This window comes from Manihot esculenta, chromosome 12 (genome assembly GCF_001659605.2).
Source record: "Manihot esculenta cultivar AM560-2 chromosome 12, M.esculenta_v8, whole genome shotgun sequence".
In the NCBI taxonomy this organism is placed as follows: domain Eukaryota; kingdom Viridiplantae; phylum Streptophyta; class Magnoliopsida; order Malpighiales; family Euphorbiaceae; genus Manihot; species Manihot esculenta.
This window is the reverse complement of record NC_035172.2, coordinates 33838629-33853780: the sequence shown is the minus strand read 5'-3', so window position 1 is coordinate 33853780 and position 15152 is coordinate 33838629. Positions and strand designations below refer to the sequence as shown.

General features: G+C 34.3%; 2 protein-coding genes across 3 annotated transcripts; both read right to left on the bottom strand.

The window, feature by feature from the left end:
• Nucleotides 1-5201: 5201 nt before the first annotated feature.
• Nucleotides 5202-7736, bottom strand: LOC110627325 (40S ribosomal protein S6). Of its 2 annotated transcripts, XM_021773590.2 has the most exons (6): nt 7576-7735; nt 7418-7482; nt 6417-6474; nt 6205-6313; nt 5747-6019; nt 5202-5607 (listed from the first exon to the last, which is right to left on the bottom strand). In XM_021773590.2, exons 1-6 carry the CDS (start codon nt 7579-7581, stop codon nt 5369-5371), a joined length of 750 nt encoding a protein of 249 aa, XP_021629282.1. In that variant the 5' UTR covers nt 7582-7735; the 3' UTR covers nt 5202-5368. The 2 variants fall into 2 exon arrangements, with proteins under 2 accessions (XP_021629282.1, XP_043818155.1); XM_043962220.1 differs by having other exon boundaries at nt 6205-6474; nt 7576-7736.
• Nucleotides 7737-8871: 1135 nt separating this feature from the next.
• Nucleotides 8872-11651, bottom strand: LOC110627681 (serine/threonine-protein kinase SAPK2). The gene is made up of 9 exons (XM_021774023.2): nt 11323-11651; nt 11033-11107; nt 10513-10614; nt 10370-10423; nt 10187-10279; nt 10008-10100; nt 9797-9901; nt 9613-9711; nt 8872-9519 (listed from the first exon to the last, which is right to left on the bottom strand). Exons 1-9 carry the CDS (start codon nt 11440-11442, stop codon nt 9250-9252), a joined length of 1011 nt encoding a protein of 336 aa, XP_021629715.1. The 5' UTR covers nt 11443-11651; the 3' UTR covers nt 8872-9249.
• Between the last annotated feature and the right edge of the window lie 3501 nt (nt 11652-15152).

Here is a 15152-nt window from a genome sequence, read left to right as displayed (position 1 = left end):
TTTATTTTTACGTGTCATCCGAGCATTTGTGCTTGCATGTTTTCTTTCGGACTTTTTGTCCTCATTCTTTCAAGCATTTTTTCTTGGGTTCCTTCTGGACTCTTAGCCCTAGGTTTGTTTCCTAGCATTTTTGCTCATGTGTCTCTTCTGGGCTTTTTGCTTTGAACCTTAGTCTGTGCATTTTTTCTCTTTTCTCTTTTCTCTTTTTTTTTTCGAGCACTTTTGCTCTTTAGCGTTTTCTAGGCTCCTAACCTTGATTTTTTTTTCCGAGCACTTCTGCTTGTATCATTTTTCGGGCTCTTAGCCTTGATTCTTTTTCTGAGCACTTTTGCCTTGATTCTCTCTTCGAGCTCTTTGGCTCGTAGTCAGCTTTCGAGTTTTTTAGCCTTGATTTTTATCTGAGCACTTTTGCTTTTTATATTTTCTAGGCTCTCAGCCTTGATTTTTATCTGAGCTCTTTAGGCTCATGTTGTTTTTCAGGCTTTTTGCCCTTAAGCGTCTTCCAGGCATTTACCCTTGAGTTTTTCGTTGGAGTGCTTTTAGCTTTTTATACTCTGCCAGGATTTTAGCCCTTAGTCTACTTCTGTCTGAACATTTTGTTCTTGTACATCTTCCGGGCTCCTTTGCCTTTAGTTTGCTTCTGAGTATTTTGCTATCGTGCATCTTCTGGGCACTTAGCCTTAATTTTCTGTTCTGAGCTTTTTGGCTTTTTAGTCAGCTTCTGGGCTCTTTCGCCCTTGGTCTTTTTCTGAGAATTTAGACTAGTGACCTTACTGACGATTTTATGACTCAAACTCTTGGCCTTTTCTTTTATTTGTAAAATTTATCTGCAAAAGATAAAAATCTGCACAAGGCATATATGTAGTGCGAATGCTTGTTGTCAATTGAATAGCATTTACTAATGAACATTGTATCATACAAGATACTTAGCTTCATAGTTCGAGCTCTTAACTTTTCTTGGTATTTTTAAGATTCAGACTCGTGGCTTTACTAGTGATTCCATGGATTTAAGCTCGTGGTCTTACTAGCGATTTTAGAGATTCAGGCTCATAGTCTTACTGGCGATTTTCGATATTTAGGCTGGAGGCCTTTTTTTTGAGATTCAGGCTCGTTGCCTTACTAGCAAATTTTGAGATTCAGGCTCATAGCCTTACTGGCGATTTTAAAGAATCAGACTCATGGCCTTACTAGCAATTTTCGAGATTCAGACTCATGGCCTTATTGGCGATTTTCGAGATTCAAGCTCGTGGTCTTACTCGCGATTTCAAAGATTCAGGCTCGTGGTCTTATTCGCAATTTTCAAGATTCAGACTCGTGGCCTTCCCAGCGATTTCAAAAGTTCAGACTCATGACCTTATTAGCGATTTTTGAAATTCAAACTTGTGGTCTTACTGGCAATTTTTGAGATTCAGGCCGTGGCCTTACTAGTGATTTTGGGTTTATTAGCTTTTCTCTTACTTTTGAAATTTATCTGCAAAATAAAAATTTGAAATGCATATATATATATATATGTAACGAGAACACTCGTCGTTAATTGGGTAATATTTGTCAATGAATACTGGCCATGCAATATACCTAGCTTTATGTTGTCCTCCGGGCTCTCAACCCTAGTCATCCGTCCCAGTGCTTTTTGCCTTCCATTTTCTTCCGGGCTTTTTACCTTTGGCTAGCTCTTTTGTTTACTGGTTGACTTATGAGCTCTTTAGCTCTGACTCTCTTTCCGAGCACGTTTGCTTTTGTGTCTCTTCCGGGCTCTTTTAGCCTTGGGTATGCCCTCAAGCATTTTTAGTCTTAAATGTCTTCTAGGCTCTTAGGCTTGGGTTCGCTCCCGAGCGTTTTTGCACTTGCATTTCTTCCGATCTCTTAGCCCTAATCCTGAATCCAAGCGCTTTGTTCTTGTATTTTTTCTGGGCACTTAGCCCTAAGTTTTGCTTCTTCTGGGCTTTTAGCCCTAATTCTCCTAAGCGTTTTTGCCTTGGGTGATTCCCGGGCCTTTGGCTCTGACTCTTTAACTTTTCTCTTGCTTCTGAATTTTTCTGAAAAATAAAGTCTTGTGCAAAGTATATATAATGAGAATGCTCGTTCTTAATTTGAATAGCAAGATACTTAACTTCATATTTCAATTGAATGCAAATATTAATTTTGTGCAACCATATCATCTCATATGATTCAAAAGAATCTAATAAATAATATTTCTCATGTATAAATCACTTCACAACTTTCAAATCATAAGCAACATGCTTTAAATAGATAATCCTTTTCTCAGTGGATTCATGCTAATTTTAATCATAGATGAGAGCTTTTTAAGCTATTTCAGTATACTATCATATTTCAAGTTCATATACACAAGGATTTCTTCTAAGGTTTTTAAATTTTTTGACTAGTTCATAATAGCAGAAATATTTTGAGCTAAAGAAAGTAACTATACAATTTAGGTAACTCGTACACGTTACTTCTCTTCTATGGTTGATGGACCGCCCTCGTTTTATTCTTTCTTCATCTTCCTCTATCTTACTTTCACCGTGTGGCTTTTATATGCAGCTAGTGGTTCTTGAGTCTTTTTACCATCTCTCTTCCTTTCCGTCTTTCTTGTTGTTTGGCTATTAGCTTTTCTTGGTTTACCATGTGGATTTCAATGGGTTTAGTTTGGAAACTCCGGTGATAGAATAGTCTTCTTCATCCCCACAAACGGTGCCACTTGATGATGGGAGATCCAGTAGGTTGTCCAGATGCAGATAGCTAGGCAGTTGTTTGATTCAATAGGTTGACCATTGATCCATTATTGATTCCGTTAGGTTTTCCATATTTGATCTTGAGGAAGGGGACCTATAAGATAGAAAAAGATGGTCAGTAGTCCACTAGGAATACCCTAATAGAGACCCTCTGATACTCAAGTTAGATCAATGATTATCTGAGATTTATTAACAGAAAAAGAAAATAAAAGAAAATAAATAGTAAAGCATTTTCAAGGAATCTCTAAAGGGCCTCTATTTTGAGGGTTTTTCTGAGAGTATGAGGGAGAGATCAACTTTTTAGGCCTTAATTCCTAGAAGAGAGAGAGAGCCTCTAGTGGAAAGTTGGTTCTGGATATTTATACCCTGATTCTCTACTTTACGTCCCATCAGATTGGATGGTGGCGTGATGCGGCAGATATTTCAGGCGACTGGCAATTGACTAATCAATATAGAGCCGGTTTGCTTATGCCCTTCGGTAGGTGTATTAGACGGCTGAGCAGCCTTTTCGCACGTGCATTTAATACCTCGGAGAGAGTTAGAGGAGTCGATCACCGCGTTGGAAGTTGGCACCTTGTTCTGGTTTTATCAGGCTGTATCCGACTCATCCGATCTATAAAAAAGCAAGTTCATTCCCGTCATAATGGTAAACTTTTCCTATATTCAATTGTCTTGTTTGTGGTACGAGTCTTGAAGTGGTCAGTCTGATCATTTCGGGCATTGAAGAGATCGGTCAAAATTTGTACTTATTTCCCAACCATATCAAATCGCGTTCGGCTTGTTGGGCCTTTACTTAGATCGGTTCTCTAAATCTAATCAGACTGTGAACACGCGTATCTTGATCGATACCTTATATTTAATATATTATGAGATTCCATCCACTTTTATTCTTTAGCACAAGGAACAAAAATATAAATTATTAAAAATAATATGTTAATAATATTAGAAACGTTTTAAAATCATACGCTAGTTATATATAATATAAGCTAAATGAAAAAAATATTTCAATAAATAAAATGTAGATAGTGTAATTTTTTTTAAATTAATTTAATATGAAATATTTTTAAAATTACAGAGGGAGCATTTTTATCATTTTAATTGGTTTGTTCAAAGTGTATTCGAATTAATCAACATAATGAATTTCTAAAATTGGAAAAAAAAAATTTTAAAAGACGGTGGTTGTTAAGGTGAGGATCTGAAAACATGATCGTTATCCTCCCCACCCACCAACCAACAAAGAGGCATCTTGAGAATTAAAGATGAGAAGGTAGGTCCGTCCATTCATGTTCTACTAAATAAGGACGGGTTTATGCTAATCCTTTAAGAATGCGTTTAAAATATTTCTATATGAGATCCCACCTACCATCAGCATGGTTTATTTTTAGAATCCATTACCCACCGGCCATTAACATAGTTAACAACCTCTTACAAATGCCCCTCAGGTCTCAATTATTGAATGATAGATTTTGATACGTCTCCAAGGTGAAAAGTTTTCATCACTCATCAAACCTTGAAATATGTCGATGACAAACACGTGAGGTGGAAGAAATATAATGGGCACAAAGTTTATATATGAATGGGATGGATTGAAATAATGAAACTAAATCTATTTTGAAATAAATCTTTTATGTAAACAAATATATTTGATGTATTTTAAAGACAAATTAGTTTTATCATACTATAAAAGCTAAATAATAATTTATATTTCTTTCTTATTAAGAATGTTAATTTAATTACAATTTTTGTGACACTGGAATTTTTAAAATGTTGAATTACTCCTGTATTAATAAATTTGATAAAATGATAAATCAAGATAAGCATTCATTTCATGGTTAATAGCATAAGAAACCAAGAACTATCATCACCAAACACCAGCAGTGAAAAAGGTGTACCTTGGCCACAAAATGTATCATCTCAACAGGGAGACAATAAGGGCAGTTTCCAAGAACTACAGGACTAGACAAGTTGAAGAGCACTTGCTCCTTATATGTCGGCAAAGATATTGGATGAGAGCATAGGCTTGACATTTGTAGAGGGACACCGGACTCGTACAAGTTTGTCATCAGCTGTATTCAAGGAAAGGGGCAACCCAAACCACCGACAAGAGCTTGTATAAGCTGACCATCATTTCCCATTTTTCATGAACTTTTTCCCCTCGATTATACAGTTATCCTACTTTCCCTGGATATAGGCCACTAGGGAGCATCTTTATTCTCCTGTCAAAAATCTACAGCAGATAGATATAGTACACCTATGAATATAATACAATGACTCAACATTCCACTTCACAAGGAATGGGACACTCAATATCCATTAGCTGACCTTACAACTTGAAAAAAATTGGTTAGCTCAATCACGCGGGATATAATTACAAAAGAATAAGAGTAACATCGACTGTGCAGCAATTTGGTAAAATATCATCTACCATAAATCCAGGATTTGAAACATTAAAAAGGGAGCATAATGAAATGGTTAAAAATATCACAAAATATTAAATTGACAACAAAAACTTCAGATGTTTGAATTTGTTATAAACGCAGGAAACATTTAAAGTAGCTCTCAAAATCCAAAGAAACAATCAAAATTAACTCAACCAAAATAAGACATGACATCCACTCTAGAAAAATGTCAAACATCTATGCCACAACAGATGGCTTTGACGCAGCAGACAGTCTAGATCTTTTCTTTGCCAAGCTCTCACTGCGGCGTTCACGCTGCTCCTTCAACCTGGTGGCAAGGAGCTTCTGATATTCAGCAGCCTCAGCCTTGGCCTTGGCAATTCTCTTCTTCTTGTCTGCTATTCTAGCACGCTTTCTTTGCAAAGTCAAGGGAGTCACCAGCCTCTGAATTTTGGGAGCTTTGCTAACCTTCTTACCTACCAAGACAGAAAAAGGCACCTTATCGAATATGTTTCTTATATTTTTTTCATGAAGGAAGCCAAATTATCAGTTCTCTGAAGAACATATCAAATGTAATTAATATAATGAGAAAAGAATTATGATACATCAACTAACCAGATTTGGTTGTAAATGTTCTGCGGTAAGTGTTGACGTACTTCCTGACATCATCCTCTTTCGAAAGGTTAAACAGCTTCCTGATTTTTGATGCCCTCTTAGGACCTCTCATTCTAGGCTTCTCAGTGTCTGTCAGTCCAGGCAGATCATTCTCACCTTTCTTGACAATTACCAAGTTCAGAACTGATAGATCTTGGCTAACAATACATCCACGAACAGACTTTCTTCTACGTTCTCCATTTCGCCTGCCATATCCACGGAAGCAAGGGGTACCTGTCCACACAAGCATCACATTCATATTGGTTGATCCAGCAAAAAAACAAGTATCTTGAAGAAAAGTCGCACAAAAAAATGGTATCTAGCCATGACTCCTGAAAAAAAAAAAAAGAAAGAGAGAGAGCAAGCAAACAAACTCTTGAACAGAAAAATAGCAAGAAAGCAGGTCTAAAGCCACAAACCTCTGTGTAGCAAAAGTCTAACACGGCCAGGAGTTAGAACTCCCTGTTTCATTGGAAAACCTTGCTTATCACAACCTCCCATAATCTTAAAGACATAACCCTTGAACTCCTGAAAATAGAGAAGGCAGGTCAACATACGGAAAATACTAAAGAGCATCACCCTAAAGGACTTGCTGAGATTCCGAGTGAACAGACAGCTGACAATAACACACCTCACCCAGGGCATCTCCACTGACTTCTTGTGAGATCCTTTTGTCAAAAAATGCACGGCTGTAGCAAGAAATGTTTGACATGAGTTACACTGAACTAAGCAGCTAAAATTTATGAATACCCTATATTTTCGTAAGCCATGGAGTCACGAAAAAGTATGCTATGGCAATTAGAGTCATTTGTTATTATTTGCTTTTGGTAAGGTTAATTAGGAAAGAATACAAAATAAATAATAGATGCAGATTAAGAATGAATTCATCTGCACCATTAAGAGAAAAATTATGCTCACTTTTCCTATTCTCAAGTATAGAAAAAGAACTGAAATGTTTACAAGCCTCCACAAGACCATAACAGTTATTGCTCTTAAACGCCTATTAGTTACTAAGCTAGGATAAATCAACCTTGGTAATAATTTACCCTAAGCAACACAAGGAGGAAGTCATCTCTCATGTTCTTTCAAGTTAAACACGATGGACATATTACAAACATGAACATTTTAATAATTTACAAGCTCATAAGCTTCAAAATTGATTTTTTTCTTTCACTTTTATTTCTTGTAGTTGTACAACACAATATAAAGGGACCTACGACTGCTATCTTCTATAGTTAATAAAGGCCGCATCATATACTAGAATGAGTTCTATTATTCTAGAACCCCCGTTCAGACTACAACAATCAGATAGCATTGCAAAATTCAATCAAACACCAACCCCATTCATACGATCCTACTACATTCAGATGGCACAAGCAACTAAACTAACCAATGTGAGCACTCAGGCTGAATTAAAGAAAGCTAGCTGTTTTCCTAAATCCAAAACAGATACAATATCCTTATATCCATATCCACCAAATCTAAATTCCTTTCCTTTTCCACATACATAATATACAAAATTTCCTGCAAACTATTCTCCAATACAAAATTTCCCTATCTACAATTACAACTAATAGATGCAAACTAAACTGAAAGCTAACAATAACAATGACTAATGAGAGAGACCCATACAGTTTCTGGTCATCGTCTATCTCGAGCTTCTTCTGGCATCCAGTGGTAGGATTCGCAATATTGAACTGTCCAGAGAGGGAAACATAAAACAGATGAGCAAAATTGGAAATTAGAGCTTAACAAAGAGACAACGAAAATTCTAATGACAGGAAACAGACCTTCATTTTCGATGGAGCAGCTCGATGCTACGGCCCAGGTGCTGCGAGGGAAGAGAAAATGCTCCTGCTCTATTAGCTACAAGCCCCCTGTTCCCGTGCGCAAGCCAATTAGGGTTTTTGTAGTGCATTATATAGGGAGAAGGGAAATATTGGTGTAATTGAAATAATCTGATTCAATGTGTGCGTTATGTTAAGCAATTAACACGTGTAATTCTGATCGGGACTTGCGTTTGATGGATAATAGGTAAGGTATTTAGAGTCGGTATTACGATTAGGAATCTGCTAACGGATGTATTTTAAGATTGCTTCTTTGGGCTACTAAGGCTGCGGCTCAATGGGCCTTTAGTAGGCATACGTTGGGTTAAAAAGCCCAAATAGAAAACGGTTTGCAGTTCCATTTGACCCAAGAAAAATGAGGCCTACTTCAATCAACCCTATTTAATTTCCAACTAAAATTTGGAAGAATTAATTTTTTTTTTTGTAATTTTTACACCATAATTAATATTTTAATTAATTTATTTAAAATTTAAAATAATGGTATGTTTGGTTCAAATATTTATAAATCTGATACACAATTAACCTGTTTACTAATAAATAATTTATAAATGTACTAAAAATAATATAAAATAAAATATTTAGTGAAGCTTTGAAATTAATAAACACGATATAAGTAATAATAAAATAATTAGTATGGGAAAGAGGCTAAACAGTAATCGGTTCAAATTGAAAAAAATTGATGGACTTGAATTAATTTAAAATTTCAATTCAATTTTTATTCATTTTGATTCGGTTTAATTTTTAATTTTAAAAATTTTGATTATTTTGATTCGATTTGGTTTTAATAAAAAAAAAATCAAAAAATTCAAATCAAACCGATTAGTGATAATAGTATATTAATTCAAATAATATAAAGAGGTTAAATTTTATTAAGGTTAAAATAATCTAATTAAATTTTAAAATACTGTGTAAAAATAAAAAATTTATTAAAAATTTAAATCGATAAAATCGAATCAAACCGATTCGATTCTATTTGATTTCTGATTAAAATTAATTTGGTTTGATTTTTATAAATACTAGAATTTCAATTTTTAATTTATTCGATTCGATTCAATTTTAAATCGAACCGACTAACTGTTGAACTAATGGAAAACACTGAATGTCCTCATTCCACTAAATTAATTAATGATCAAGTGGTTAATTACAATATCAACTTTCCTCATTCCACTAAATTTATATGCCATTTTCATATTGGAAAAGTCCTAATTAATCCACAATCCACTTCATGTCCATGTCACCTTAAAGGAATAGGAGATAAAAATTAATATTAAATCATACATATATATATACACACAAACACTAAAGGTTAAAAAACAAAAAAGGATTATTACAAAACTAAAAAGCAGCAGCAGAACATTACATCCCTCTATTTTCCCTTATACACAAATCCAAAAAAAAAGAAAAAAAACACAAACACTAAAGGTTAAAAAAAAAAAGGATTATTACAAAACTAAAAAGCAGCAGCAGAACATTACATCCCTCTATTTTCCCTTATACACAAATCCAAAAAAAAAGAAAAAAAAAACACAAGCTTCCATGGCTAAGGAAAATCTCAACATCACCCTCCTATACATGAAAACATTTATCATTTAAATTGCCATTTAATTTCAGTTTCATTTATAGAGCACAAACAAAATCACCGCTTGTCTCTATATCATCTATGTCAGAATCATCTATATCCATGCTTCCTCCAATCAGAAGTCCATCAATTTTGGGACCCGCTCCAGACTTCCTGGCCTCTTGAATAAAAGACACTATTTCTTCAGTGCTTTGGGATTCTTCACATTTACTATTATCTTGCAAGCTATCTTCCTCCCCTTCCATGAACTCCACAGGCAAATTCTTCAGGAACCATGGGTGCTTTCTAATTTCTGATATTGTTATTCTCTGCAGTAAAAACAAAAACAAAATTTTCAACTTGATGTGCTGTTGTATGTTACAGAGTACTTGCAACAGACTTGCAGCAATTTCTGGCATTACCTTTTCAGGGTTGGCTACAAAAATCCTAGAAAGAAGATGTTTGCATTCTTTGGAAACTCTAACATAGTCTGGAATGGAGTAGTGGACACTAAGAATCCTCTGCCAATGATTCATTAACCATTTTCATTAAGACATATAAAAGTGGGGTACTAAATTATTTACAATATTTAATACAAGAAAAGACCTGAATGGTTTTCCTGAAATTTCTTGGATCTTCAGGATCTTCAAATGGATAAGCACCAACCAGCATCACATACAAAGTAACCCCACAAGACCAAACATCTGCTACCTATATGTTTCAGGAATCAAACAAAAGACCAAAGCTTGATTTTTTAGGTAACTATCTGTGAAGAGATGATATGAGATTATGGGGATTCAGAGAAATTAACGAATACCTTGCCATCATATTCTTTTCTTGACAAGACCTCTGGTGCAATATAGGCTGGAGTCCCCACTGTAGACTTGGGCTGAGAGTGCAATACAGAAGACTGCATAGAAACAGGTAAAATTTTCAGGATTTAGATTTTATACATGTAATGTAAATTTCATATTGAAAAATTTACAAGCTCATTGCCTTGGAATACCCAAAGTCACATATCTTAAGCCGTGGAGCTGAGCTTCCATCTAGTAAGGTGTTTTCCAGCTTAAGATCTCTATGGCAAATTTGCTGCAGCATACAAAAAGTTTCATATTAGTTTTAATCAGAGATTAAGGCAAGATCTAGAGTCAAATCATGTGATGGATGGAGAGTAATTACCATGGAATGGCAGTAGCTGACTCCTGATATAAGTTGTTGAAAGTAAAATCTTGCCTGGTAGAAGTTTACAGAAGCAGAAAATGAAAAAGATAAATTTAAGCACCACCCACAACATGTGAAGAAAAAAAAATTATGTTATATACCTCATCTTCACTGAATCTACCAGCATTGCATATTCTTTCAAAAAGTTCTCCTCCAGCTGCATATTCCATGACTATGGCTAAATGAGTTGGAGTCAGGAAGACCTACACAACAAATTCACAACTGAATCTGGTTTCTTCTTTCTTTTATCTCTTTCATATATTGTTGAAAATTTGACATCTAAATTGGTTTCTCATCAATGACTAAATTGTCTTGTCAATGGGAAGAGTATAAAGCAGGGCCAGCCAGGCATCCTTTCACTTGAAAAAAGAAATTGCAATCAGCAATGTTTGAAAAAGTCTATTTTTGGGGGAAAATTGAACTTGGAAATCTTTTTTGGCCTCTTCCACTAAGCACAGGAATGAAAAGTGGAAGCAGAGTAAATCAGATTGAAAAATATGTTATGTTCATAGCAACCACAACAAGCCTTGTCCATTCAAAATTCTTTGTGATCAGAAGAAAAGTAAACCCAGTAAACCCTCTTGTCATTGAGCTAAGAGAGATGGCTATTCAAAATATTACCTCCTTGAATCTTATTATGTTGGGATGCTTCAATGACCTGTGATTCATGATCTCTCTCTGCACATGCTCATCAATCTGGAAAACCAAAAAAGACCAGAAAATGAATATTGCAACCTGAAGTATTATATGAACAAATCTAACAGAACCCAGATAAGATCTTGATGGGAAAATTACATACGATATTAGAAATTTCACCCACATCACTTCCCACCCAAAAGCAAATAAAAAAGATGAAAGATAGAGTGAATTGAGAGGAGAAAACTTAAGAAAAATGAGCTAAATAATATCACCTTTAAGCCTCTCTCAATATACTTGACAGCATAGAGTTCACCAGTCCATTTATCCTTAACAAGCTTAGCAACACCAAAGTTTCCAGACCCAATACATTTCAAATTCTCATAGCGATCCATCTACTTGCTATTGGATAGCTGCTGTGTTAATCGACTTGGAAGAAAAGGATGAGACAGAAGTTTATGTATTATACAATTTATATACATAAAGGCCGAGACAGAGAGACAGAGAGAGAGAGAGAGATGTGTTTTGTGTGGAAGACTGGGGAATTGCTTGAATAATGAAAGGTGATGATTGCTTGTCTTCCCTTGGCACTGTCCCGTTACTTGTATGCGTTGAGAATCTCCATGAGTTTCATGGCCACGAATGCAAAAGCAGGCAAAACCATTGTGGGGTTGAAGTTGGTGCCCTTATTGGCCTGTCAAACTTTAAGCTGAGAATGCTGTCATTGGACAGAGACAAGAGCAGCTTATATTACACGTGGCCTCTTCTTACTGGTTTTATTTCGTATAGAATTCTAACAAAGTTGCTGATTATATCTTTGCCTTATTGACCTGACCATCCTCATTCACCCACTCACTGTCTCCCTAATCACAAATTAAGGGTTCATTACGAATGGATTTAAATTTCATTAATTAAAATCTAATTCATCCAAATCCCCATTTTAAATAAAGACCATTTTATTTTTCTATATATTAAATTATATTTTTGTTTATTCTCACATGATATTGCCAAGTCGATAATCACGTGTCATACAGTTTCCTTTTGTGTTATTGACATTAATAAAACGTGTAAATATAGATTAAGCAAGTAAAATTTTCGTTAACATGATCATTATTGTCGTCCAAAATAATTGACTTGGATTAAATGGACGGCGGAGATGTAACGGTGGCGAGACAGTGGGCAATAGAAGATGACGATGTTGAGGGATTACAGGCATTGAGAACTGGGATGGGTATGAAAATAATTGTAATGAGTTACGAGGAGAAGAGGATAGAGTGACAGGAAATAGAATCCAAATGACAACGTGGCAGGCAGTGAGAGGTCGACATCCAGAAATGGAGATGGCGGTCTGGTCTCCATCTAAATTGGCAATGGGGCTTCTTTAGTAATGAATCATCTTTCCCAAAACAAAAAGGCAACGCGACATGTTGGCCTTCTATTGTATTGCCAACTTTGCCTGGGAAGATAGAGAAGAAGCATGCTTAAAAAAAATAAAAAATAAAAAATAAAAAAAAACTGAAGAGGGGTAATTAAAAATTTATCATTTTAAAGAGAAATGTAAAAATAATAATAGTAAAATATCTTTATAAGACGAAGCTATTGGTTGTACCAATTTGGCTTGCCGTTTTGACGAAGTAATAGCTTATATTTAATTACCATTGTGATCATATAGGCAGAAGTCCTTATTTTTGCCAAGTTGAACCTTTCACATGCATGCACCTCATGTTTAACGCGGTCTCCAATTTCCCTCCACGATTTCACGTGCCTAAATTTCAATTTTTTTTTTTTTTTTATCTACGACAATTAATTCTACAAGACAATTAACTAGCTAGTTAGATGGTGAATTTTCAAGCAAGAAATTATTTCTTTATAGTATTGAAATTATTTTTTAATAGTATAAATTTTCAAAATCTATTTTGATAATAGTTATAAATTAATGCTAATAGCCTAATTATAAGGTGTGTTTGGGTATATGCCCTCTAATTTTACGTGTAAGCATCCATTTCTTATGCCTTGTACTTTTCAAATATCTATTCCCAAGCTTTATACATCCACTTGTGTACTCGAAATCTGGAAACATGCACGAGGCTTTAAGCCTTAATTTTCTAACCAGAAGTCCTTATTAAAACAACACATTAAAGTATTTGGATTCAGAAAGAGGGATGATAAATTGAATCATGAGTATTGATAGTTACAGATGCATAAATATAGCTAGGCCTCCTTGATTTCTTTTGGAAACACATGAAAATTTTTCCAGCAAAGCCAATTTCTCTCACCAACGGCCAACACTCGGTTTTGGTGCGTGTCTCTCTCGTAAAATAGTCTATAAAATGACAACTCTCGCTCTGGTCCACCACCCTTTCGATTGATTTGATTCTTCACGGCTTCAATTTGAGTTTTGAAAAGTAATGGGGTTTGATGTATATATCAAATCATGCTTTTGATTAGAAACCGTCCAATTTGGATTTGGGTAATGAGCCTAAATCTGGATGATTAGGTAAGCTTCTTGTTCATCCGGATTTGGATATGTTGGTCCGATCTTGACCGGTTTATGAACGTTAAATTATGTAAGGCATGTCTTATTTCAGCGTACCCAACAAAAGATCTTAAAGGGTCACTTCCTCACTTGTGGTTTGGTTTTGTGCCACACCTACACCTGCGTAACATATAAAATCTAATCAAATAATGTTAATATTTTAATGGCTTATTATAAAATTTGTGAGAACAGGGAATAATGTTAGAGAATAAATAGGCCTTATAATAATAGTAGTTTTTATTACTATGAAGTGTCCATTACGAAATATACTTTTTAAATTTTAATTGATAAAATATATAAATTAATTTTTACAACTTGACATAAATAAAAATTTCTATATAATAAATCTAAATTCTAAAATAAATAAATTTTCTTGTGATTGACAAATGACTTTTTATTATATTTTTTCTATTTGTCTATTTTACCCATATCTTATTATTACTATTAATTAATAAATCATTCTTATTTTTTTTTAAAAAAAAGTGACTTTTCAATTTAATAGTAATTAATATGCATATTGAATAAAATATTATTAGTTTTATTATTATCCCTAATAAACATATGATCTTTTAGTTTCATAATATTTAATGTAAGAAATTTAAATACAACTACTATATGTATGTGTGAGAAAATGTAAAAAGAATATTAAATTTAAAATTAATAAGTAAAAATAATTAAAAACACGTAATAATTTATGACGATGAGGATTAGGTAAAATAGTTTGTCTAGTGAATTAGGCACTGTTGACATAGCTCAGGAAGTAATTAATTTATAAATTACACTTGATGAAAAGTTGAGGGCAATGTTGGCTAGGGTCACATAGCCGACCCTTGTTCCGTAGCCACATCAAGCAAGTGACCTTTTGGCACCATTACTGGTGTGGTCCAAGTTCCCTGGAAGTGCAGGACTTGTTCCGATTGATGGGTGTGGATTAGATTCAAACAGCACTACAACAACTCACTCCACTCCCATATATAGGACAATTGGATTTATCATCCACTCAGATTCTCAGATATTTATTCACAATTCTACTACATTATGTAATAATAAGTAATCTAGCAATCTTTATATTTTAGAGTATTATTTACGATTGATAACTAGCTGACTTCCAATTCAAATATGAGATATGAAACACTTTAAAATTTTTTTTTTTTAAAAAATAGTTTTATTTCCTTATTTGACTTATCATTTTAACCTATTACTTTAACATGTACCTTAAATATTGAAAGGAACACAACAGCTGCCTAAGTCAAGATGAAAATGAGAATTTTTGGAAGCATCAATCCCCTTTCATAAGGTAGTAGAAACCTTAAATTTTTAGAACAGTCAAATTATTCAGCATGCTCAACAGTTCTCCTGGCTGGAGGTGGAACAAGATCCAAGCATGTGCTTGGGGTCTTAATACAAAGATTAACTTGTGCATGATAAAATTTAGCTTTCACATGCCAATAATTTTTATTCTTCTTCGAGTCATAAATTTTAAACCTATTCGGTAATAATTCTCAGATTCGTATTTTAGTATTTTAAATACTAATATTTAGAGGTCAAGGAGATAGATTATAATTATAA

Coding starts and splice junctions, on each gene's coding strand:
- LOC110627325 (XM_043962220.1), bottom strand. Junction 6,020..6,204: donor TAGACTTTTGCTACACAGAG/GTTTGTGGCTTT, acceptor TTGTGTGGACAG/GTACCCCTTGCTTCCGTGGA. Junction 5,608..5,746: donor AACATTTACAACCAAATCTG/GTTAGTTGATGT, acceptor CTGTCTTGGTAG/GTAAGAAGGTTAGCAAAGCT.
- LOC110627681 (XM_021774023.2), bottom strand. CDS start 11,442: ATGGATCGCTATGAGAATTTGAAATGTATTGGGTCTGGAAACTTTGGT. Junction 10,615..11,032: donor ACATAATAAGATTCAAGGAG/GTAATATTTTGA, acceptor TTTGTTGTGTAG/GTCTTCCTGACTCCAACTCA. Junction 10,101..10,186: donor GTGACTTTGGGTATTCCAAG/GCAATGAGCTTG, acceptor GTTTCTATGCAG/TCTTCTGTATTGCACTCTCA.